Consider the following 26,307-nt stretch of genomic DNA (forward strand, 5'->3'; position numbering starts at 1 on the left):
CACCCCCGGGAAGGCAGGAAGGATCAGAGGCCCCGAGACAGGGGGACAGGGAGCTTCAGCTGTTCCGCAGTGTTTTATTTCTTTACGAATATGACATTGATTTACCCAAAGCAGAAGATTTGATAGAGGTTGGTAGTGGATAAAGGGATCTTTATTTATTCTTCTCAATATTTTTCTTTATATTTGGAATATTTCAGAAATGTTTAAAGCCAAATAAAAATGCTCTTGGCATCGTTTTTCAAACCATGTTTGCACTATACTGTATCCCCCAAAGTCCTACTGACGAAGGGTGATTTCACTTTGCTCCAACAAATCCTCGTTGGGCTCCTCTGTGCGGGACTCGGGGGCTTGGCTGAGGCTGTGCAGGGGAAGCCAGTCGACTCGGCTGTGCCTTCAATGAAGCTTGGAGCTCCCAGGCACACGGGCGCTGGCCGCTGAGGGAGTGGGCCGCGATGTGAAAGCCCACAGCCAGCTCGGCGGCAGCACGAGAGCTGCCCAAACCCCCTGCGATCGATCTCGCTCTCCCGGAGTCGAGTCGGAGCCGGGCGCGAGGGGCAGAGCGGCCGCACGCGAGGGCGGGCGCTTTGGGCGTGCGGAAGGGAGCACGCAGCCCCGGAGAGGGAGGAGCTGCCGGACGGGCCGGGGTGACCTGCCCCAGCCGCGCTCGGGATGCCACCGAACGCCTGGAGGGCTCTGTTCTCCTGCAAACGCGTCCCGCACACTTGGGCCGCCCGGCGCGCCCCGTAGAAGGAGGGGCCGTCAGGGGAAGCGCAGGGCTCTCTAAGGAGAGCGGGTGGCCTTGTTCCCGTGAGAGCATTTCTCTCCAGCTCCTCTGCTGGTTTGCAGCTTCTAACCGAATAGCCTCTAGCATATTTCGGCCAACGAAAGCCACCGTGTGGTTTCTTCAACACGGGCCAGTTCCAGGCTCTGCAGGGGCCACGCCTTCCCAGGCTGTCCATGACGCCTGCTTCTGCAGCGTCCCCAGGCTCCCCGGGGCCCGTTGTGTGGCAGAGACGCCCTTTCCCTGTGACTGAGCACCCGTAGGTTAAAGCTGCCCGACTCGACAGGTGGCCGACAGAGCTGTTGTCGGGACGGTGGACCTGCACTGAATCCTGGTTCTGCCGCAAACCAGCTGTGTCCCCTTGGACAGAGCAGAAACCTGCGCTGCGCCTTGGTTTCCTCTTCTGTCAGTGGAGAAATCATCTTACCACCTGACAGGATTAGCCTAGTTTACTATCAGCTAGCCGTCACCCGGGAATTACTGTATGAGTGTTGGCTGTCCTCATGGTTGTGATTGTTTATTACATAACCTGAGTTTCTTTTCCTTGATACCAAAAGATCTAGTTATAAAGAAAAATAATATTTTCCATTTTTCTTTTCTTTTTGCAGCAAAAGCTATGTGATTCCTTTGCAATGCAGTTGTCCTGTAGATTTCGAGTTTCATGTTGCTTTGGTTCAGTCTCATCAAGCCTTTACTGTTGAGCCAACATCAGGTAAGGAGAATTAATTCTCAAGTTGCCAGAGTTCTCAGATCGAAGATGATTTGGAACGTAGCTCTCAAGTTATGGAAAAGAATAAGCCACATTTGAATATGTTATTTTCAAATGTGTAAGAGTAACAGACTTTACATGTCTGACATAATGTGAATTGGAACTGGAAATTTGGGAGTAAAAACAGTTTGGGATAATTTGTGTCATGCAGATAATTTATAATAATGCCCAGGTAAATTTCTCCCAGAGTCAAAACTTGAAATCAGAAGTTAATCCATTCTAATTCTAGTTTTGACTCTTGGTACATCCTTGGTTTTGTAGTCACCTTTAATTCATGTTCAAATAAAATGGGAATATTATTTCTTTCCAAGCCTTCAGAATCTTAGTGAATGGTCTAAGGAATTTGTCTCACAGGTGGCGTAGACCATCTGTCTTTGCACGCCCCAAAGGATATAGATCCCAAAGATGCTCAGGACCTCTGAGAGTGAAATCTCCACCTGAACTGATTTCTGCTTCCCAGTTTCTGTCTCTCGACGTTTAGGTTTCAGATTTAAATATCTGCCCACTGTGATCTGCTGTGAATCCTAAAATCGTTTTGTTTTTATTTTGTATTTTTTTCTTATTTTTTGAGGTATAGTTGACACATAAAATTGTTATCTTTTTAAAGTGTACAATGTGATGATTTGACATACGTACACATTGTGAAAGGATTCCTTCATTGAGTTAATTAGTTAATATATCCATCACATCACATAGTTACTTTTTTTTTTTTTGGTGAAACATTTAATTTCTACTCTACTCTTAGCAAATTTCAATTATACAGTACGACGTTACCAACTATAGTCACCATGTTTTACATTAGGCCCTCAGACCTTATTCGTCCTGCAGTTGGAAGTCTACACCCTTTTACCAACCTCTCCTTTTTCCCTCACCCCTCAGCCCCTGGAAATCACTTTTCTACTCTCTGTTTCTAAGAATTGGGCTTTTTTCTTTTAGATATGCATATAAGCGATACCATGCGGTCTTTGTCTCTGTCTGGCTTATTTTACTCAGCGTAATGCCCTCCAGGTTCATACATATTGTCGTAAATAGCGGGGTTTCCTTCTTTTTTAAGGCTGAATAATATTCCATTGTATATATGTACCACATCTTCTTTTCCATTCAGCTGTTGATGGACACAAATTGTTTCCATACCTTGGATATTGTGAATAATGCTGCAATGAACATAGGAGTACAGCTCTCTCTTCAAAATAATGATTTCATTTCCTTTGCATATATACCCAGAGGTAGGATTGCTGGACCATATGGTAGTTCTATTTTTTTTTAACGTTCTGAGGAACCTCCATACTGTCCTCTGTAGTGGATGTGCCAGCTTGTATTTCCAACAGTGCACAGGGCTCCCTTTTCTCCACACCCTCACCAGGATTTGCTATCTCTTCTTTTCGATAACAGCCATTCTAACAGGTGTGAGGTGACATCTCACTGTGGTTTTTATTTGCATTTCCCTGATGGTTAGTGTTGTTTAACATGTACCTGTTGGCCATTTGTATATCTTCTTTGGAAAAATGTTTATTCAGGTCCTTTGCTCATGGAAAAAAATTGGGTTATTTGGGTTTTTCTGCTACTGAGTTATATGAGATCCTTGTATATCTGGGGTATTAATGCCTTACTGGATATGTAGTTTGCACATATTTCCTTCCATTCCATAGGTTGCCTTTTCATTTTGTTGATGGTTTCCTTTACTGTGCAGAAGCTTTTGAATTTGATGTAGTCTCACTTGTTTATTTTTGCTTTTGTTGCTTTTGCTTTTGGTGTCAAATCCCCAAAATCATTGCCAAGACCAGTGTCAGGGAGCTTTTTTCTGTGTTTTGTTCTAGGAGTCTTATGGTCAAGTCTTACATTCAAGTCTTTAATCCACTTTGAAATCATGTTTTTTAATGTTTTAAATTTTTATTGAAATATAGTTGATTTACAATGTTGTGTTAAGGTAGGGTGTACAGCAAAGTGATTCAGTTATACATTCATATATATATTCTGTTTTAGATTATTTTCCCTCATAGGTTATTACAAACTATTGAGCAGAGTTCCCTGTGCTGTACAGTAGGTCCTTGTTGGTTGTCTGTTTTATATATAGTAGTGTGTACATGTCAATCCCAAACTCCTAAGTAATCTGCTTCCCACATTCACTTTTGTATGTGGTATAAGATAGTGGTTCAGTTTTGTTCTCTTACATGTAGCTGTTAAGTTTTCCCAACACTATTTATTGAAGAGACTGTCCTTTCCCCTGCGTATGTTCTGGGATCCTTTGTTGCCAATTAATTGACCACGTATGCATGGGTTTATTCCTGGGCTCTCTATTCTTTTCCATGAATCTATTTATATGTCAATATCATTCTATTTTGATTACTATAGCTTTGTGATAGGATTTGAAATCACAAAGCATGATGCTTTAGCTCCGTTCTATCCCAAGATCGTTTTAGCTACTCTGAGTCTTTTGTGATTCCATACAAATTTTAGAATTGTTTGTTCTATTTCTATGAAAAGTACCGTTAGAAGTCTGATAAGGTTGCATTGAATTTGTATATCTCTTTGGATAGCATGGACATTTTAACAATATTAATTCTTCCAATCCATGAACATGGAATATCTTTCCATTTATTTGTGTCTTCTTCAATTTCTTTCATCAATGTCTTATAGTGTACAGGTCTTTCACTTCCTTGGTTAAATTTATGCCTCATCACAAGAAGAATTTTTTCTTTTCTTTTTATTGTATCTATTTGAGATAATAAACATTAATTAAACCTGTTGTGGTCATCGTTTCACAAATATGTAAATCAAACCATCATGCTGTGTACCTTAAACTTATACAGAAATGTATGTCAATTATTTCTCAATAAAACTGGAAAAAATTTATTCCTAGGTATTTTATTCTTTGTGTTGCTATTGTAAATGAGATTTTTTTGGGGGGTTTTGTTTTTAATTTTTATTTTATTTTTGGCTGTGTTGGGTCTTCGTTGCTGTGCGCGGGCTTTCTCTAGTTGCGGCGAGCGGGGGCTACTCTTCATTGCGGTGTGTGGGCTTCTCATTGCGGTGGCTTCTCTTGTTGTGGAGCATGGGCGCAGGGGCTAGCGGGCTTCAGCAATTGTGGCTCGCGGGCTCAGTAGTTGTGGCTCGTGGGCTTCAGAACGCAGGCTCAGTAGTTGTGGCTCACGGGCCCAGCTGCTCTGCAGCATGTGGGATCCTCCCAGACCAGGGATCAAACCGGTGTTCCCTGCATTGGCAGGCGGATTCTTAACCACTGTGCCACCAGCGAAGTCCCCAGTGGGATTGTTTTCTTAATTTCACTTTCTGATGGTTTGTTGTTGGTGTATAGAAACACAAGTGATTTTTCTATATTGATTTGTATCCTGCAACTTTACTGACTTTTTAAATTAATTCTAGCAGGTGTTTTTGGCGGAGTCTTTAGGGTTTTCTGTAGTTTTCTGAAGCACCGTGCCTGGGATCTGGGAAGATAAAAGAGCTCTGGGGCCTGGTGTCTGCCTTAGGGGCTTGCAGTCTAGTTGGGCGACTGGTAACCAGAGCAGGGTGACAGCTGGGGTGGCACCCGGGGATCGCAGGGTGATGGAGTATCGGGGGTGGAGGCTCCTGGGGGTGGTGCTGTAACACATAGACTGACGCAGGCTTTGAAGTTTTATTTATGGAGCTGGGAACACCTGTAACGAGCAGGCACTTGCTTTTGTGAGACTTAGTAGGGGAGGCAGATGGCAGAGAGATGGTTTCAGGGGTGGGAATCAGCAGCTGAAAGAAGACTTGGAGGAAGGGCTTTCCAGGCCGGGGAACGGCGATGCCAAGGCCCTGGGGTGCAGGAGCCCGTGTCTGGGGATTGGAGCAGAGGCCGCTCTCCTCTTCACCTGAGCCTGATGTCCCCGGCGCTCAGACAGCTCCTTGTGCTTCACTTGCCTCCCCAAGGCCTGCTCTGTACTCATGCCGTGACTTTATCTTTACTTGCTTATTTCTTTTTGTTTGCTATCCCGACTAGCATGTAAACTCAGGGAACTCTGGGACTTTGCTTTGTTTACTGCTGTATCTCAAATGCCTAAAAGAGTGCCTGGCACCCAGCAGTGCTCAGTGAATGCTTGGATGGCTGAAGGAAAGGGCTGTGCGGTTGGCACAGAGAGAAAGGCAGAGGGTGGACCACGATTCAGAGGCCATGGATGGGAAGGGGGGTGCCAGGCATTTATGAGGGGGTACAAGGCCTCTGCAGGGGCCATAGGAAGGCCCGATGCACCGGACAGAGGGAACCACCTAGGAAGCAAACCAGAGAGCCTTCAGTGGAAGTCAGAAACATTAGCCCCTCTCACACTTAGGGCATGGATCCTCCCTCCCTCCCTGCCTTTTATTTTCCTTTCCATGTTTTTTGAACACTTACTGGGTTCCAAGCCTGCTGGCACCAGAGATACAAAGGAGAAATAAACATCGTGTGATATCTGACTTTGGAGAGAACAGTCATCCATCTTGAAGATTTGAAAGCAGAGAATCAAATTACACAAAAATATAGGGAACTGAATAATTTGGACGTGAGCTTTTATGTGTGTTCCTTGCTTTTCCTTGTGGCTTACAGCCTGAACATTGACATGTGGGAATTAGCTTAAAGATTACGGCTCTGGGAATTCACTTCTGAGTCAGTAACGCTGATTGGTAGGTATATGTTTATATAACTGCCACAATCGAGTTATTATTATAAAGAACTAAGGTAGTAGTTGGATAAATAAGATCAGTGTAAACATGCAGCAGTTGATTCACGTGTATTTAATGAAAAGACTATATAAAGATAATAGAAACACTGATGCTTCTCACGGGGAGAATGTATGTGTGTGTGTGGTGTGTGTGGTGTGGTGTGTGTGTGTGTGTGTGTGTGTGTGTGGGGGGTGTGTGTGTGTGTGGTGTGTATGTGTGGTGTGTGTGGTGTGTATGGTGTGTGTGGGGTGTGTGTGTATATGGTGTGTGTGTGTGGTGTGTGTGTATGGTGTGTGGTGTGTGGGGGTGTGTGTGTGGGGTGTGTGTGGTGTGTGTGGGGGTGTGTGGGGGGGTGTGTGTATGTAACTGGCAGCTGATATTCATCCCTGGAAAGAGTTTATCATACTTTATCATTTAAGCACAGGGGGTATGGTGTGTGTGTGTGTGTGTATGGTGTGTGTGTGTATAGTGTGTGGGGGGGTGGGGGGTGTGTGTGGGGGGTGTGTGTGTGTATGGTGTGTGTGTGTATGGTATGTGTGGGGTGTGTGTGTGTGTGTCAGCCTCTTTGCTGGGACTTGGCAGGAAGAGAACGCATCACGTTTTCTCATGTCTTTCCTCCCAGGAATAATACCAGCGAACGGGAAGATGGATGTGACAGTGACGTTTACCCCCTTTCAGTGTGGGATCGCACAGATAAAAGTGCAGCTGTGGATTGCCCAGTTCAACTCTCAACCATACGAGTGTGTCTTCACCGGCACGTGCTACCCCAACATGGCTTTAAAGTACGGCTGCCTTGGGGGGCTTCTGTGTATTCTTCAAACTTTTTCAAAACCCCAGGTCTTCCTTCCTTCCATTCTGTGTTTCTTTCTTGTAGCAGAATGCCATCAACAGCGTACTTACTATGCCTGAAACTAATATACTATTTTCTATCAATTCTATGTCAGTTTTAAAAACTTATTTAAACGATGAACCTTCATAAAATACACTTAAGATGCAACAGCAATGCAGAGGATAGCTCTGCACTTGTAGCCGTAGTTGCTTCTGGCAAGAGGGGAAGAGATGACTGAGGAAAGGAAAATTTCACAGTATAAACCCCAACCTTGGAAAGAAACTATAGACTCTTCGTGTGGCTCGCTGAACCCAAATCTTGGAAGTTCCCACAGTAGAACTAAAATGAGTCAGCCGATGAAGAAGTGGCGTTGGATGTAACTGAAAAGCAGTGCTCATTCTAACCCTTACAAATATTTTGAAAACGATAAAGAAGAAGTTTGATTTTCTCCTCTCCCCTCCATGCACAGGTACACATCACACAGTAACATCATTAGGCCTATTAAATAAAGTGGAGTGACAACCTAGTATCAAAATAAGAACTAACTCCACGGTTTATTATGTATTTATGTTATTATTCTTTTTCTAAAGAGCCAAAGCAGCTCAAGTCAACTATAGACTCTTCGTGTGGCTCGCTGAACCCAAATCTTGGAAGTTCCCACAGTAGAACTAAAATGAGTCAGCCGATGAAGAAGTGGCGTTGGATGTAACTGAAAAGCAGTGCTCATTCTTCTGGTGTCAGTTACTGGCCGAGCAGAATGCCACTGGCCAGCTCGGGTCACGTGCTGTGACACACAAACTGCCTCCTTAACGGCATCGCCTGAGTGGGACGTTGACTTGCCCCTCTTTGACCTTGACTTCCACAGGCGTGTTCGTACATACAATGGCGCATTGCGCGGCCCAGGCTCCGTACAAGAGCGGGAGCAGACCTTTCCTAACTGATGTTTTGGTTTCCCAACTGGAGTTTAACGTCTTGTTTAGAGCACTCTTGATGCTTTCCAGGACTGTGTCTCCCCAGGCTGCAGGTGGGGCTAGAACAGACATTCCACCAGGAAGGTGAAAAGTGACCCAGCTGCAGTGTGTTCTGAAGGTGACATAGGTTGCCTTTTTGTTTCAGAGTTGGGTACGTGATGGATGCACTCACGTATGCCCTGACTTTGGCACTGCCAATTCCACATAACTCTTTGGTTTCTCGTTTTCTCATTTCCATCCTTAACACTAGCAATTAGACTTCCTAAGGAGACTGGGTTTTTGCTGTTGCTGTTAATTTTCATTGGAGTATGGTTGCTTTAGGAGACTGGTTTTTAACACCCTCAGAAATTTGGGGTTGTTTCCCAGATATTTACGGCAGAGGTGGTATCAGAGCTCTGTTGAGATGCAGGTGCCGGGCCACAGCTCACTTGTCCCTGCACCTCACAGCGCGTCAGTCAGTGTGGACAGGTTCTCCCGTGCCGTGACCTTTCAGGACTCTCACACAGGCCACGTTAAGTTTGGGATCGCAGGCCTATGGCCCGTGTTGTGCAGTGGGGCCGGGTCAGTAGGCGCTAGGCCAATGCACCTGGCATGTCAGAATGCATGAATGGTCGCAATCTCTCATCTTACCTCTGTAACGTCATGGACACGTGTCATCCCACCAAACACGTGTTCACACATTCTTGCTTAAGAAAATGCTTTCATGGGTAGCATTTATAAACATATGTGGTTCTACTACATCTCATGATAAATAAGCAGCTTCTGCAGACATGGAAGCAGCCCTGTCTATACCTGCCTATGTTTAAAGCAGTTTTCATTCACAGAAAAGATCTCAAACATTAACCTGAATCACTTTTTTTTTTAAAGATCTTGCTACAAACAGTGGGAAAAGTTATTCTTTTACTAGGAACATAAATCAATGTAAGAGTTTTTAAATGTGGTAAGTAAATTTAGCTGTGGAAATCCAACAGCTCAGAAATGAATTATGCTGGACGCTGAGAGCATTTTTCAGCATGTCCTCTTTTCCACTTGTTATGTTCTTTGAGAACATAAGGAAAACAGCCATCGAACAGCTGTTTGTATACGATTATGCTCTGTTATCCTGACCTTGCATTTATTTTAGTAAACCACTGTTTTAGCACTCAGATTGATTTTTAGTTTAGATATAGTATTGATATTTAATGGACTCTAAGTCATGGTATTATTGGAAAGAACTAAAATTAGGAGCCTTGAGTAGTTGCATTACATACTAATTTAATAATCTGTTTTCAACTCTAGGTTAGAAGAATTTGAAAGATTAAATACTCTTTCTAGGAAAGTAGTTGTTCCTCCAGAAAAGGCAAGGACACATGTACATTTTCACCGATTGCCAGCAAAGGCAAAGCCTCCCAAGATTAAGGTAAAGTGGGCGTTATGTGAACCACGATGGAAGGAATGACAGAGAAGGCAAATAATGACTTTTCCCTCCTGGTTTGGTCTCAGGAAATCGAATATCAGAACTTGAGATTTCCAGTAGATTTATCGAATCCATTTGCTGTGGCAACTGTTCTAAACCAAGAACCAGGAAAATTGAAGATTAAAGAATTCAGAGAAGGTAAGCAGTTGATCCTCCGTAAATCAGCCCCTGGGCAGAATGTGAAGCAGCAGCAAAACTCAGTTAGATGGCTGTTTTGTTTTGCCATTAGAAATGTGTTTTTCTCTCAGCCAATGATTCTGATTTGATTACTGGTATAATCGTGTTTGCTCCCTCCCTCAGTTTTGGACCAAGGCACTGAGGTTTCAAAAACAAGACAGATGAAGGAAGCACTCTTTGAACAGAAAGTCAGACAGAACACTTACGAAGAGCTCAAAAATCACCTTAAGTGGTAAATATTGCCCAATTATTTGCATCAAGTGACGGTGTTTTTGGTAATCCATGAGACATGAGACACAATGAAATGTAATACCTTTTTATGCCCTTTGAAAATTTTGATTATTCTCTCCCCTTTAATGGACCTTCTGTTTCAGAGTGAAGTTTCTATTGGGAATAAACTAATGTGACCAAACCATGCTGTTTCCTAAGCATGACCAGTGGCAGAGCCAGAGTGCACCCCCCTTGCTCAGGACCGATCTGGGTGACAGGCACCCCGGGTCTTGCCCCGTCACCTCTCACCCCACCCCGAGCCCCCTGTGTCCTGGGCTGTGTGCCCCAGAGGCCATCCGGGGATCCCGGCAGTGCAGGCTGGGCTCGGGGAGGCTCCCGGTGGAAGTTTTCAAACTCAGATGCGAGGCTTCTTCTTTGTGCTCCTGCAAACGAAATGGAACCTTTTTACAAATTTTTACCAGATCACACCAGGTATATCTACGTGTACAGATTCAGCTGAAGTAACTTTAGAAACTCTTAAACTGAGTTCAAAAAGAGACTCCTGGAGGAACTTCCCTGGCGGTCCAGTGGTTAAGACTCTGGGCTTCCACTGCAGAGGGTATGGGTCCCATCCCTGGTCGGGGAACTAAGAGCCCACATGCTGCCCAGACAGGCCACGCACCCTGAGCTCTGGGGCCAGCCCAGGTGTCCCCACCCTGCCACCCCCTCAGGAGAAACAGCCCCTTCTGTGAATTCACAGAATCCTGTGTGAGCCTGTGTACTCGGGGTCTGGCCTCAGTTGGACAGGGCGTATGCCAGGTTACCCAGGACCATTTTTAAAAAATACTCTTTCCCTGTTGTAAAAAAAGTGGACACGTTGTCATTGTAGAAACTTGAAGATTTTTTTTTGAGTGTAGAAGAGGAAAAAAAAATCACTGTTAGTACGGTGACCACTGTTAACCCTTGTGTTTTCCCTTCCACCTATGATTCTTTGTAACAGACTCAAAATCACATCCTAAATTTTGTTTATTTATTTATTTATCTATCTATTTATTTGTTTTGGGCTGTGTTGGGTCTTCGTTGCGGTGCGTGGGCTTCTCATTGTGGTGGCTTCTCTTGTTGCAGAGCACAGGCTCCAGGTGCGCGGGCTCAGTAGTTGTGGCGCATGGACTTAGTTGATCTGCGGCATGTGGGATCTTCCTGGACCAGGGCTCAAACCCGTGTCCCCTGCATCGGCAGGCGGACTCTCAACCACTGCGCCACCAGGGAAGCCCCCTAAATTTACTTTTGATCATGTGTTGTTCACTTAATACTTTCTCCCTACTTTTTCGTTAAAAGATTTTAACCCTGCCAGTGAGAGGCACACACACTGATGTAGGGTCAGCGGTTAACACCACGCACATGCACACGTGCACAAATGCACAGGTGCAGACACACCTTTTATCCCCCTGAGCCCTTTGAAAGCAAGTTGCAGGTACAGGTGCCATGAACCCTCGCCCCTAAAGGCTTTAGCATGTAGCTGCTAAAAGCAGGGACATTCTCCACCATCACCATAATCACTTCCAAGAGGTTTACCATCGATGAAGCACCAAACAATCAGCCTATATGCAGATTTACCTTGTTGTCCCAGTAATGACTCTTATACCAGGGGGTTTTGGGTTTTAAAGTGGGGAATCGAAGGTCCAATCAAAGATCATACAATTTGTGTGTAGTTTTCATATGTCTTTAGTTTCATTTAATCTAAGACAGTTCTCCAGAACTTTAAAAACCACAGCTACTGTATCCTTGTTTTGTTCTTTTTTTTTTTTTTGGCCACGCCGTGCAGCTTTCGGGATCTTAGCTCCCCAACCAGGGATCGAACCCAGGCCCTCGGCGGTGAAAGCCGAGAATCCTAACCACTGGACCGCCAGGGAACTCTGCTACTATATACTTTGAACACATATCAGACTCCATGATGGGTACATTACATACCAGAGGTGTTTTACGTGTGATGAAATTCACATCCCATAAGATGAACCGTTTTAAAGTGTACAAGCCGGAAGTTCTTAGCACGTTCACGGTGTTGTGCAAGTGTCACACTTATTTCCAGAACATTTGCATCCCTCCAGAAAGGAAGCTGTCGTAAGCATGAAACAGTCACGCCCCGTCCTCTTTCCCCAGCCCCTGGCGACCACTAATCCGCTTTCTGTCTCTGTGACATTGCCCCTTATTTCACATGAATTCAATCGTAGAACACATGGCCTTTAGTAACTGGCTTCTTTCACCATTCGTGTTTTCAAGCTTCATCCACATCACAGCACCTGTCAGGACTTCATTCATTTTTATGGCTGAATAAGATTCTATTTTATGGACATACTACATTGTGTTTATTCATTCATCAGTTGATGGACACGGGTGGCTTCCACCTCTTGGCTATGTTAAATAATGCTGCTACGAACATTTATATACAGGTTTTTGTGTGAGTTTATCTTTCCTTTTTTTTTTTTTTTTTTTTTTTTGCGGTATGCGGGCCCCTCACTGTTGTGGCCTCTCCCGTTGCGGAGCACAGGCTCCGGACGCGCAGGCTCAGCGGCCATGGCTCACCGGCCCAGCCGCTCCGCGGCATGTGGGATCCTCCCGGACCGGGGCACGAACCCGTGTCCCCTGCATCGGCAGGCGGACTCTCAACCGCTGCGCCACCAGGGAAGCCCATGTGTGAGCTTATCTTTTCAGGACGCTTGGGTGTATGCGTAAGAGAGGAATCGCTGGGTCGTACGGTTGTTGTATGTTTACCTTTTTGAGAACGGCCAAGCTGTGCTCTACGCGGCTGCAGCAGTTTACATTCCCGCCCACGACGTGCGAAGCTTCCAGTTTCTGCCCCTCCTTGGCATTCCTGTTATTTCCCTTCGTTCTGACTGTTGTCCCCATCATCATCATGAATCATCACAGCCACCCAAGGGGGTGTACAGTAGTGGTCCATCACTGTGCTTTTGATTTGCATTTCCCTAATGGTGACTGGGGTTGAGCATCCAGGTTTCTTTCTTCATAAATATTTTAGTGTGTGTCACTGGAAGCTGAGCTTCGTCTTGTGGAACACATTATTCACCCGAGTTGTGTTGCCGTGGTCTCTGCAGCTTCTCTGCCCCACGGTGTGTCCTCCCTCTTCAGCTGTGCAATATGGCTAAGACACTCCATCCTGAAGACGACTATGGTATTCTGATGGGTTCTGGAAGCTGGTTTTTTTCTCCCCAGGCAGGTACACCTCGGTAAAGATCACATGTCCCTTAAACTTAAAAAAGACCTTATTGAGGAGCGGCAGAGAGTAAACAACAAATACAAGGTCAGGATCACTGCTAATTCGATGTCATTTATTTCTCTAAATATTGTTAATTCCTGCTGTATGCAAGATGTCATATAAGGAGAGAAAACCTTACAATTAAGTTGGGACGGGAGGCTGATAACCAGCGCATGGTTAACTGTAAATCGAGGCTGCCTGTAACTGTCACCGAGACCTCTGCTAAGCAGCGTGGGGCTTCAGAGTCCAGCTAGCAGGGGACTCATCTAGCTGGAAAGCTTCCTAGAAGACACGGTATAAGTTTGAAAAGTAGTAAAGAGGAGAAAGGCGCCCAACTTAGAGGCAGGGAATGGCTCTGGTTCGGACTGGAATGCTGGACATGAGCTGCAGAGCACGAAGGTAAGAGAGACCCAGAGACCGTGACCAGGAGCGAAGCCAGAGCCAGGTCCAGACCAAAGCTGGAGGCCGAGCCCTGTGGCAGGAAACCGAGCAAAAGCGAGAGGGAGGGAAGGTGCAGAGCAAGTGGGCACGGGAACCGCGTGGCCCAGACCCTCGGGGGCGGCGGCTTCTTGCTCAAGGGAGACAGCCATACATTCTGAATGTTCATCGTAAATGAGTAGAGTCTAAATAGAGGTACAAGAAGTTTCCCTCCTCTTTCGTCTAACAACGCATTTGCCAATCCCTTCTTTAAATTCCCTCTATTTTATTTGACTTTTAGTCGTCATGGAGGTCTGGGTCTCTCCCCATGGAATCTGTATTTTGAACCTAAGGTCCCCCGTCTCAAACTCCACCTCCTGCTGCGTGCAAATCAGACTGGACAGCTCACCACCCTGGTGACAATCATAGACATCTGTTATTTCTTGTTTTCTTTGATTGCAGTAGAGTTGATTTACAATATTGTGTTAGTTTCAGGTATACAGCTCAGTGATTCAGTTACACACACACACACACACACACACATCTATTCTTTTTCAGATTCTTTTCCCTTAGAGGTTATTACAAAATATTGAGTATAGTTCCCTGTGCTATACAGTAGGTCCTCTCATTTTCGAGTAGGGTGTTAATGTTTTGGTCGGATTTCTTCCAATTTAGTCTATAAAAATGTTTGTGAACAGCATACCTGAAAGCCAAGCTAGTTTTAGAAGTTACCTAACACAAAAATAATAAAAACCACAGAGAGGCAAAAGCTAGCACATGTGTGCAGGTACACGGCCCTCTTGCCGTGGAGGCAGGTGTGGGGAGACACGGAGCCAAGCCCGGCGGCCTTCCTGGGAGCGACCAGGCAGTGCCAGTGGCTCCGGGGTAGGGGAGATTGCTCGGGGGCCAGGGAGCAGGCGGCGGGGGCACCTCTCCACGGAAGGGACAGACCCCCAACTTCCACCACCCAGGAAAGGGAAGGGATCACATGCCTTTGACCAATGGCTTAATGGGTTTCTACCAGTTTCAAAGAGAAATACAGTTGTGTGCCTTTGTATTCCATTTTAACATTTTTGATGATTGAAAACCCCAGCTAGATAGAGAAGATCCTGTTCTGGATGACGAATTCCAGCGACTCAAGACAGAAGTTCACCCGAAACGGGTTGTACGCGACCTGGAAGAAGTAAGTAACTTTCTTTATTTGGAATCTAATTATCAGCAGCTCTTTATATGCTTATTTTTTAAGCATATAAACAATTTTATAGAAATCCTTTTACCAAGAGATTTTTAATAGCTTTTAATTTGCTTACCTTTTGGGGTGTTTTTTCTTACGACATATCCACAAGTCAGGCATCAACTTGTAATTAATGTTTCCCTTGAAATTAACAGCCTTGTATATGGGCCCCTGCTTCCCACACCTCCAATTTCTCCTCTTGGTCTCCTTTGTTCTTCCCCTCTGCTGCCCATGCCCCTGTCTGCAGGTCCTCAGGGTGGGTCCCTGGGTGGGTTCCTGGCCCCCTCCCCTCCCCTTGTAAGAAGACAGCCAGTCAGACGCCAGAGCTCTGGTCCCAGCTCCAACTCAGATCTGGGACCCGGGAAGAGCCCTCTGAGCCCTCGTGCCCTGGTGTCCTCAAACGTGAAGTGGGGACAGTAGCCACCCCCCACTGGAGTTTCCTCTGTCATGTGATAGTTTCTGGTTAAAACCCCAATTTTTAATTTTTTTTACTTAAAGAAATTTTTTTGAAGCATAGCTGATTTACAATGTTGTGTTAATTTCTGCTGTACAGAAGTGATTCACTTATACATATATATACATTCTTTTTCATATTCTTTTCCATTATGTTTTATCACAGGATATTGAATATAGTTCCCTGTGTTCTACAGTAGGACCTTGTTGTTTACCCCAATTTTTAATTTTAACAACGAAAAAATGCTTCCCAGTCTCCCCACCTCCACCATTCTCAGTTTTCTCTTCTGGGTCTGCACGCCTGTACTGCTTTTACCTCTTTCCCCCCCCACCCCCACCCCGCCCCATCTCATCTGGCCACACAGTCGTGCTAATCGCTCTTCCACGAGGCCATCCCCCGGTCCACCTTCACGGCTCACCCTCAGCTCATCCTGCAGGTGAATCGTTTACGTTCCGCCCCTCTGCCCTCTCCTCCATGGCCCACTGCCCGGGCCAACGCAGGACTGACTCACTTCCGATGACTGTCTTCACGTTGCTCCCCTGTTCAGTGACCTGCAGCGCCCAAGGCTCTGGCCGGCGTCACGACACCCCCAGACACCCTTTCCTTCCCAGTCATTACTGATCCACACACGCTTGTGCCCCCGGTGCGTGGGCTCCAGTGGGGACCACACAGTCTAGCCTCCTGCTTCTGCAGCATCCCAGCACCCGACGCAGGGTTCTGATTTCTGTGTGACTTTATTCTTCCTCTCTAGACTGTACATTTCGTTCTTTCTTTTTTTTTTTTGATGTAATAGTCACAGTTTTCTAAAAAGAAAACTCTTAACAAATGAGGGAAACAGAAGCTTTTGTAAACTCATAAATTGATTTTTCGAAAAAATTACAGTAAAAGTCATTCTAATTGGCGAAAAATTAGAAGTACTGTATATACAAGCAAGTACAAACTCTTTCATGCAATATTGTGTTAGAGGTTCTGGATAGTACAGTATGATAAGAGAAAGATACAAGAAAAGTTATAAGTATTGGAGAGAAAGAAATAAAAAGATCATTGATTTTATATGATATAATTAACTATGATTGTAGAAAATCTAAAAGCATCTATTGCCAGATTAATTAAACCTGCTGAATTTGTAAGAGAATTTGGCAATTGCATATAAAATCATTATACAAGAATATCTACTGTATTTTCAGATACAAGAAATAAAACGTTAACATATACTTTAATAGACACGTAATTTATAATAGCAAGCAAGTACCTAGAAGCAAATCTAACAATTACAAAACTTTACATTAAAACAATAACAAAGATCTAAATAAATTGAAAGATATTTATAGATGTCTTATGGAAGAAAATAAGCATTGTAAAGATGTTACCTTTTTCCAAATTGATCTACAGATTAAATGCAATCCCAATTAATACCTCAGTAGGCTTTGTCATGGAATTTTAAAACTAAGTACATATATATGTATATATAGACAACATGAACATGAATATTATGTATATATACGTATATATATGGAAGAGCAAAGGCTCAAGAATTTTTTTAACTTAAAATGAATAAACCAGGGGAGAGGACTTTCTCTGAAGGAGACAAAGCTTTTTGACCAAGTTGGATCATTAAGGCAGTGTGGTATTATTGGCATACGGATAGACAAAAGAGAAATGAAACCAAATAGAAAGACAGAAACAGATCCACATATGTATCGAGTCTTGATATATGATAGATGTGGCATTGTAAGTCACTTGAAAAATGAGATTAGATTGTACATTTCTTTTATTTTTTAATATAAATGTATTTATTTATTTATTTTTGGCTGTGTTGGGTCTTTGTTGCTGTGCGCGGGCTTTCTCTAGTTGCAGCGAGGGGGGTTACTCTTTGTTGCAGTGTGCGGGCTTCTCATTGTAGTGGCTTCTCTTGTTGTGGAGCACGGGCTCTAGGCATGTGGGCTTCAGTAGTTGTGGCTCGTGAGCTCTAGAGTGCAGGCTCAGTAGTGGTGGCGTACGGGGCTTAGTTGCTCCGCAGCATGTGGGATCTTCCCAGACTGGGGATCGAACCCATGTCCCCTGCACTGGCAGGTAGATTCTTATCCAGTACGCCACCAGGGAAGTCCCTAGATTGTACATTTCTTGAAACCCAAATCTTGTCTTCCACTTTTGGTCCCTAACCCAAGAAGTATTCCCTATAATGCTGTGTACACCAAAAATGCTTAATAAGTGCTCATTAAATGGAAGAACAAATAATAACTTGGTTTGGGATCCAACTCTGAAACACTTTTATTAAATGCTTTTATGCCAGGAGTTAAAATTTAAATCTAACATGCACCTATATTTTGTGTTCACAGAAAACCAGGGAATTTCATCCTAATTTTGATCCGCTCGTAAATAACACTTGGGTCAACAGGTTCTGGGCGCAGAGACGGTTTCAGCAAGCAGCACGCAAGGTAAGATTCAGCACCAGGTTGAAAATTTAATTTCTTTAGTTATCAGCACAGGGAAATTGAACAGTGAGGTTTTTTTTGTAGCAGCTTTATTGAGATGCAATTCACATGCCTTAAAATTCACTCCTGTAAAGTGTACAGTTCAGTCGTTTTTAGTGGAGTACGGCCATCACCACTATCGGATTTTAGGGCGTTTTTATCACTGCTTAAAGAAGACTGGTCGCCAGCAGCAGTCGCTCTCCACCCCCCACCCCCTTCCCTGTTCACTTTCTGCCTCTGTGAATTTGCCGATTCTGGGCGTTTCGTATACACGGAATCCTACGATACATGGCCTTTTGTAACTGGCTTCTCTCACTTAGCATGTTTTCAGGGTTCATCCACGGTGTAGCATGTCTCAGTACCTCATTCCTTTTTCAGGACGAATAGTATTCATCCTTGAACGGAGATACCACACTCTTTATCTAGTCATCGGTTGAAACATTTGGGCTGTTCTCACCTTTTGGCTGTCATGGTGAGAATAACGGCGCTACAGACATTTATGTGCAAGTTTGTGGACATGTTTTCAGTTCTCTGGGGCGCGTACACCTAGGAGCAGAATTGCTGGGCCGTATGGAAGGATGCTGGTTAGTGATTTCTAGAGAGGACAGTGGGGTGCTCCTGAGCCCCTCGGCCTCTACAGTCCATAAAGGGTGTGAGGTGGCCCCCTGGCCTGGCTCCGCTCCCCCCACAGCTGTCCCAGTCCTCTTCTTCTCCCAGGACACCACCTGAAACCCCATCCCATCTCCCTTCCCTCCACCCACACCTGTCCTTCGGCCAGCTCAGCCTACCCCTCCTCCAGCAAACAGTCCTGTAAGCACTAGCGCTTGGCCGTCTTGGGGTGCCTCTTGCATCTTATGCTGCCTGTCGACCTCTCGTCCCAGCCACTGGAGCCTGGCTGCCTGGGGGGCAGAAGCCCTCCTGCCCCAACCCCAGCAGGGAGACCAGCGGTAGAGACACGGACTCTGGAGACAGGCTGCTTGCCCTTCATTCTTTTTTCTTTTTCTTTAATAAATTATTTCATTTTTATTTTACTCTTTTTTTCCACTAGTAAATGTGTTTGATTGATTGATGGATTGATTGATTGATTTTTGGTCACGCCGTGCAGCATGTGGGATCTAGTTCCCCAACCAGGGATCAAACCTGTGCCCCCTGCAGTGGAAGCACAGAGTCCTAACCACTGGACCACCAGGGAAGTCTCTTGCCCTTCATTCTTGGTGCTACTTCTTTTTTTATGGTTTTTAAAAGTTTTTTATTCAAGTATAGCTGATTTACAATGTTGTGTGAATTTCTGGTGTACAGCAAAGTGACTCCGTTATACATATATATTCTTTTTTTTATTCTTTTCCATATGGTTTATCACAGGGTATTGGATATAGTTCCCTGTGCTCTACAGTAGGACCTTGTTGTTTATCCGTCCTATGGATAATAGCTCACATCTGCTAATCCCAAACTCCCAGTTCTTCCCTCCCCCTTCCTCCCTCCCACTTGGCAGCCACAAGTCTGTTTTCTACGTCTCTGAGTCTGTTTCTGTTTTGTAGATAGGTTCCTTTGTGTCATATTTTAGATTCCACATATAAGTGATACCATGTGGTATTTGTCTTTCTCTGTCTGACTTACTTCACTTAGTATGAGAATCTCTAGGTCCATCCATGTTGCTGCAAATGGCGTTATTTCATTCTCTTTGATGGCTGAGTAATATTCCATTGTATATATGGACCACATCCTCTTTATCCATTCCTCTGTTGGTGGACATTTAAGTTGTTTCCATGTCTTGGCTATCGTGAATAGTGATGCTATGAACATTGGGGTGCATGTATCTTTTCAAATTAGAGTTTTGTCCGGATGTATGCCCAGGAGTGGGAATGCTGGATCATTTCACAGCTCTATTTGTAGTTCTTTGAGGAACCTCCATACTATTCTCCATAGTGGCCGCACCAATTTACATTCCCATCTTGATGCTACTTCTCATGAGTTTTCCAATCTTGGACAAGTTCCATGACCTCTGTGCCTTCGTTTCCTCATCTGTCACTGAGGAGACCGGTAAGACCTTTCTCAGGGCTGTCATGAAAGTAAGGTGAGTCAACACATAGAAGACTCCAAGAGTTTACGTTGCAGGTGATCTCTCAAGCAGTGCTTGCAGCCTAGGCTGATGTCTGTAAACCAGTGTCCCTGCTGGGGCTTTGTCTGGGTGGGCTCTGCGCCTGTGCGGGACAGAGGTGGCCGTGAGACACTCGTGAGACAGCCCCGGCCACTCTGGAGCCAGTCCTCCTGGGTCAGCAGCTGTGTGTCTGGCTCTGAGTGGAGGCTCCGTCTTTCCCGCACACTCCCCAGCAGTTGCTGCCAGTTAGATGTGCCGACACGTCCCCAGCCCGACGGCCCCTGCCATCCCCCTGGCCCAGTCACAGCCCCGTCCTCTCTGCCTGGACCACCGCAGCCAGAAGAGGCCTCCCAGAGCTTGGACATGATCGGACGTTGCCCCTGAGAAAACCTTCCAAAGGCCCCCCATTGCAATTGGAATAAAAGGCACAATTTTTATCGAGGCGACAAGGCCATACTGGGTTTCTCTCTGTCCTTTAAGCATGTCTCCTTTGTTCCTGAATCAGGATCTTTGCACCTGCTGCTTCCCCTGCTCAGAACTCTTTCCAAGGCCAGTGTCTCCTCATTGTTCAAGTCTCAGATCAAACCTCACCTCCCAGAAAGGCCTTCCTTACGTCGTCCCTGCGGCAGTGGCCAGACCCCCTCCCAGCCCCTCAGTCACGCCCCCGTGCGTTTAGTCTTCTTCATTTGCTTCATGGTGTTTAGCTTGTGTGCTCATTTGTCTCCTGCCATCCCACTCCACACACACGCACGAACAGGACGTCAGCTCTGTGCGGGCTGGATCCTCGTCTGCCCCCCACTGTGTCCGCAGTACCTGAACAGGACTGTGCACGGAGCGGCCACCTCTTCACACTGGATAAGTGGCAAGGCCGTGGGCGGATGGGAAGGAGTGGCCCCAGCTCTGGGCGCAGGGAGCGCTCACCCCCAGCAGCGCCTGCTCTGGACGCAGAGCGTGCGGTGTGCAGCCAGCGCCGCCTAACCCACTGCCCGATGTCTATGGAATTGTCCGCTTAGTTTGTCCTTCAGCTCTGAAAATAACATGGCAGCAGTGTCATGACTCAGATATACCGAGAAGAAAGACCGTAGAACTAGTCACTCTTTCCACTCTGGAAATATGAGAAAACTGGGGCTCATAAATTGGGAGGGTCAAGGCCAGACGACAGCCAGGTCTCTGCGTTCAGGTGGGTCTGCACTTCCCAGACCTCGATGCCCGTGGCCTCGTCCAGGGCACTGTGACCCTCCATGGGAATTCCACGTAGATCCGTGGCCTCAGCCCTTGGCTGTGGTTGAGGAAATTAAGGTAAACTAAATGCCAAACTGAGCCCCGACGAACAGTGTGAGATCATTCTTCTCTCTAATTCCAGGTCGTGATTCAGCGCCGCTTACTGAACAGGCTGACTGCGATCCGTAACATGCACAGAGACGCCATCAAGAAAAGGTTCAGTCACGGAGGACAGTCCATAGCACAAGGTAGAGCCGGCTGCGAACAGCTGCACTTCCATCCACATGTGTCCTGAGCAGCAGGCTTCTCTGTTAGGAAGTCAGCTGGGTACAAAGGCACGGCTTCATCAATCACATGTACTGGATTTTAAAAAGTTTTACTGAAGTCTAGTTGATTTACAGTGTTGCATTGATTTCTGCTGTACAGCACAGTGATTCCGTCAGTTATACACATATATTCATATTCTTTTCCATTGTGGTTTATCCCAGGATACTGAATATAGTTCCCTGTGCTCTACAGTAGGACCTTGTTGTTTAGACATCCTCTATATACTAGTTTGCATCTGCTGATCCTAAACTCCTGATCTGTCCCTCCCCCAGCCCCCTCCCCCTTGGCAACCGCAAGTCTGTTCTCTATGTCTGTGAGCCTTTCTGTGTCGTAGATAAGTTCATTTGTGTCATATTTTAGATTCCACATATAAGTGATACCATATGGTATTTGTCTTTCTTTGTCTGACTTACTTCACTTAGTATGATAATCTCTAGGTCCATCCGTGTTGCTACAAATTGCATTCTTTCATTCTTTTTTATGGCCAAGTAATATTCCATTGTATATATGTGCCACATCTTCTTTATCCATTCCTCTGTCGATGGACATTTAGGTTGCTTCCATGTCTTGGCTATTGTGAATAGTGCTGCTGTGAATATAGGACATTTTATTACATTTTAATTATCCTTTTTCCTCCTATATTATTTTATCTCTGATGCTGATGTTTCTAATAAAGAAACTCTTTTAAAAAACATTGTAGGGCTTCCCTGGTGGCGCAGTGGTTAAGAGTCCACCTGCTGATGCAGGGGACACGGGTTCGTGCCCCCGTCCAGGAAGATCCCACATGCCGCAGAGCGGCTGGGCCCGTGAGCCATGGCCGCTGAGCCTGCGCATCCGGAGCCTGTGCTCTGCAACGGGAGGGGCCACAGCAGTGAGAGGCCCGCGTACGGAAAAAAAAAAAATTATAAAATTTACCTGTGAGTTACATATGGACACCTGTAAAATGTCTTTACCTGCTTCTTTAATTTGATCTTTTTCTTTGATGACAAGGGCAAAGAATATTCATCAGAGAGACCTTCACTATGAATTATAGTTTTTTGGAAGTAAAAATAAAATTTTTTAAAAATTGGAGAAGGGGTTGAGGCAAAGAACAAAAGAGAAACCAAAAACGAGACTACACACATACATACGTACACACACACGTTCTTGCTGAAATGGTGTGTGCCAAGGACCCAGGAACTGGTGTGTGGCAAATGCACCATGCACACAACCAGAGACGGTGGTTTCGCACAAATAGCTTACGATTCTCCCAAAGCGCTGTTTTGTTTTTCACCCGCAGACAAGAATTCCTCCAGACACCTTCCGGCGCGGGTCAGTCAGGACGATTACTGCAGCTGCTTCTCTGTGTCACCCCAGCAAGTGCTGCCCTTCGCCTTCCCGGCCTACAGCGCCCCCCAGGGCTCTGACGAGCTGGTGGGTGTGCAGGGCTGCGGTGGCCCAGGCTCCATCAGGGTCGCAGGCAGGTGCCAAGGGGAGCCCCGCCCTGTCTCTGCCCCTCCGCTGCCTCCTGAGAGGCTCCCAAGGCAGACCTGCGTCCAAGTTATTGTGATGAACGGGAAACCGAGTGGCCCCTGCTGCCCCCTGCCTGGCCCCTGGGTTGCCTGTGCTCAGGCCCTGCCCATCCTGGAGGCCGCCGGGCCCTGCCACACTGCCAGGGAACAGGGCCTGAGGGCCGCGGCAGATGTAGGACTAGGAGGCAGGCCCAGCCCAGCCGAGCCCTCGGGTGCGTGGGGTCTGCGGGGGCCGGGGGTGGGTGGCCACAGCCTCTAACAGGCCAGCCTCGGACTCACAGGTCCATCCCTCTCTCCCTCTCGGTGGCAAGAAGTGTGACAGTTAGCCAAACGATGCATCGTCATAATTCAGATCGTGGCCAGACCACGAGTCAGGCAGTTTCTTAAGCACTTCAGTTCTGTCAATTCATTTAATCTTCAACAAGTCTACATGGTAGGTTTATCCTCTTACAGCTGAGAAGGAGCCTGGGACACAAGGTCACAGAGCCAGTAATGAAATGTTGCCCGAGTTCCCCAAGTTCACGTAGTTAGCAATAAAAAGTGTGTTTTAATCAATAGTGAAAGGGCACAAGCAAAACAGTTTTTTGGTTTCAAAGAATGAACTTGCCGTTCACATCCTGTAAAATGCGTTGAGCCTTGCAGGTTAATCTACTCAAGAATTACAGGAGTGACTTTAGAAATTCCACGTGTTTTCCACATTAGAAAATCAAATGACTTAAAAGGTGAGCATATTTAGTTCCTAGGAAATGATAAATCTGAGATTTTCAAGCACTAAGAATTATCTGATACTCAATAATTAATGGGTGGAAAGAGTGCTAGGGATGAAACGAGATTACCACTGTGCTGTGGAGCCCGTCATTTTTTTTTTTAAATAATTCAAAGCTTATCATTTCATTTGGTACTTGAGTTAGTGCTGCAGAAACTTCTGTGCTGCTCAGGGTTGATGCAAAGCAGAATGCTCAGCATTCCTGTCCATAAAGAATTTTGTAATTCATTCCGTAAATACTGTACTTCACCTATTCTAAGATCATGTTCTAAAATATACAGCACCTTCGAGATTGGGAAAGGTCTTATAATTGGTGTCACATTCGCATTGCATCGGATCAGTCTGACGACGGTGTCTCAGCTCGGTGAGCCGTAGTAGATACTGAGTGCCTGTCACAGGTGGGGCACTGTTGCAGGCTCCGGGTGATGCAGCAGACCCGCGTGCAGGACATTTGTGAGGTGGTGCTCCGGGATTAGCACCCGTGCAAGGGAAGCAGCCGCGGTGGGCAGAGGAGAAGTTAGGCTGCATCCTTTGACAGAGGCCTCAGCTGCCGTCCTGAGAATCACACCCAAAGAGACAAGGGGGGCGGGGGCCCGTGCTGCCTCCAAGCCACTCGCGGGAAGCAGCAGCTGTGGTCACGGGAAGGGTCACTTAGAGGGAGGGGCTGTTCGTGTAACGTGCAAAATGTGGAGAAATAGAAGCATAGCTGCCCTCGCTCTGTGATGATCACGTGTCACTTTTTTGAATTTTCACATTTTAGGCTCCTGGTGGCCTTGGACCTGTTCCAATTAAACCTTCAGAAATTCAAATCAAGCAGGCCTATCCCTTCTTCAATCTGCAGGTTAGACCTGTCATGTGGTTTTGTTAATTGGGTTTCTTATGAAGTGAACAGAATAGTCTTGAATTTGAACTGCGCTATTTTAATTAGTTTTGTTCTATGACGGATTATGCCACGTAGCATACTGTGTGTTTTTCTCTGATGTTATTTTATGCGACGTGCGAAGTGTAGCAGATTCTCTTTTCCTAATGTGGCTTATGGAAACCAGGATCTTTATTCTGTGGATATACCATATAGTATGCATATCTGAAGCTGTCTGAACTGCATATGTTAGAAACTCGAAGAAAAGACACAAGTGAACAAAAGTGAGTCAGCCTTTGTGTATGACCACTTCTGTTTTTGAAAATATGCATGCTTTATTTCTTTTTCTTTTCTTTTTTTTAATTGAAGTATAGTTGAATCCCAATATCTTGTTAGTTTCAGGCATACAGCGCAGTGATTCAGTTAAACACACACACATCTATTCTTTTTCAGATCCTTTTCCCTTTTAGGTTATTGCAAAATGTTGAGTATAATTCCCCGTGCCGTCCAGTAGGTCCTTGTGAAATATGCATGTTTTAAACTGACAAACCAGTGTTCAGTGTATTGCAGAGTTAAGCCCTAAGACAGGGGCGAGGAACTGTGAACACCGCTGTGTGCTGGGACCCAGAACAGGGCCCAGGACGGCACTGACAAAGCTGCTGCTTAAACGTGGCGCTCGTTTTCCTTTTACCCCCAGGCGGCTGGGAACTGCCTCCCAAGGGCTTCGAGCGCCTGCCTTCTCTCCCCCAGGTTCCTCAGCTGTACCAGACCAGGAGGTACCAGCCGGTCTCTGTGCAGAGTTCTTCAACCACCTACTGGCCTCAGAAGCTTGCCCGGGCCCTGAAGCCAGGAGCTGAGGTGACAGGTCCCCACCCTCGGGAGCGTCCCATCTTCCCGCCGCCCTGGCGCGTGGACTAACGCACTGTCCTTGGTCTTGGCCCAGGACGAAGCCACCGCTGTCATGGCCCTGCCCAAGCAGGACTCCGCGCCCCAGCTCCCCGGAGAGACCTCCGTCCTGAGCATACGACTCCCTGAGACCTTGGCCCGGGCTCCAGAGTACGACCCGCTTTATATCTTTGTAAGTGACATCAGCAGAAGTCATTGTTCCCTGTCCCTTTATCCAGCAGTTACTTCATAAGAAAGCAGAAACAAATAGAAAACAATCTTATTTTTGGTTACCAAAGGGGAAAGGGGGGAGGGGTAAACTAGGGGTGTGGGATTAGCAGACACACACTACTGCACGTAAAAAAGATAAGCAGCAAAAGGACTGACTGTGTAGCACGAGGAAATGTACTCACGGTCTCTTCATAACCTGTAGGGGAAAAGAATCTGGAAAAATATATATATATATATAACTGAATCACTTTGCTGTATACCTGAAACTGACACAATATTGTACGTCAACTATACTTCAGTTTTTTAAAAAAAACACATTGAGAAAAAGAAGACAGAAGCACTAATTGGGAATATTTTTCTCTCTTTGGAATTTCAAGGGTTAAACCACATCTCAACTTTGAAATTGCTGGCCAGCCTGTATCATTTGGAGAATATCAATGTTTTTGTCTTTTAACAACTCCAGCATTTATTTCTTTATGGCAATAGCTTTATGATCTTTTCTAATTATCTGTAATATGCACGTGTGTATTTTTGTGTTTCTTTTAAGTATAGTTGCTGTACAATATTATGTAAGTTACAGGTGTACAATGCACTCAGTCACCATTTTTAAAGGTAGTATATATATATATATATATATTTTTTTTTTTTTTTTTTTTTTTTTTTTTTTTGGTTGGGGGGGCCCCCCC

The 26,307-nt window shown here is 45.6% G+C and overlaps 1 protein-coding gene across 1 annotated transcript in view; it reads left to right on the forward strand.

Annotated features, from left to right (window-relative positions):
• Positions 1 to 1,424: 1,424 nt before the first annotated feature.
• Positions 1,425 to 26,307, forward strand: part of LOC112409203 (cilia- and flagella-associated protein 221-like) — a 44,437-nt gene continuing 19,554 nt past the window's right edge. The window contains exons 1-13 of the mRNA XM_024759160.1: positions 1,425 to 1,493; positions 6,850 to 7,009; positions 9,306 to 9,426; positions 9,510 to 9,621; positions 9,784 to 9,892; positions 13,102 to 13,189; positions 14,655 to 14,744; positions 17,589 to 17,687; positions 21,185 to 21,290; positions 22,649 to 22,782; positions 24,407 to 24,487; positions 25,256 to 25,363; positions 25,449 to 25,583. Coding sequence (XP_024614928.1) covers positions 6,873 to 7,009; positions 9,306 to 9,426; positions 9,510 to 9,621; positions 9,784 to 9,892; positions 13,102 to 13,189; positions 14,655 to 14,744; positions 17,589 to 17,687; positions 21,185 to 21,290; positions 22,649 to 22,782; positions 24,407 to 24,487; positions 25,256 to 25,363; positions 25,449 to 25,583 — 1,320 coding nt within the window. The 5' untranslated portion in view covers positions 1,425 to 1,493; positions 6,850 to 6,872. The remainder of the gene's footprint in view (positions 1,494 to 6,849; positions 7,010 to 9,305; positions 9,427 to 9,509; positions 9,622 to 9,783; positions 9,893 to 13,101; positions 13,190 to 14,654; positions 14,745 to 17,588; positions 17,688 to 21,184; positions 21,291 to 22,648; positions 22,783 to 24,406; positions 24,488 to 25,255; positions 25,364 to 25,448; positions 25,584 to 26,307) is intronic.

The sequence above is a fragment of the Neophocaena asiaeorientalis genome, unplaced genomic scaffold (assembly GCF_003031525.2).
Source record: "Neophocaena asiaeorientalis asiaeorientalis breed wild unplaced genomic scaffold, Neophocaena_asiaeorientalis_V1.1 scaffold593, whole genome shotgun sequence".
In the NCBI taxonomy this organism is placed as follows: Eukaryota; Metazoa; Chordata; class Mammalia; order Artiodactyla; family Phocoenidae; genus Neophocaena; species Neophocaena asiaeorientalis.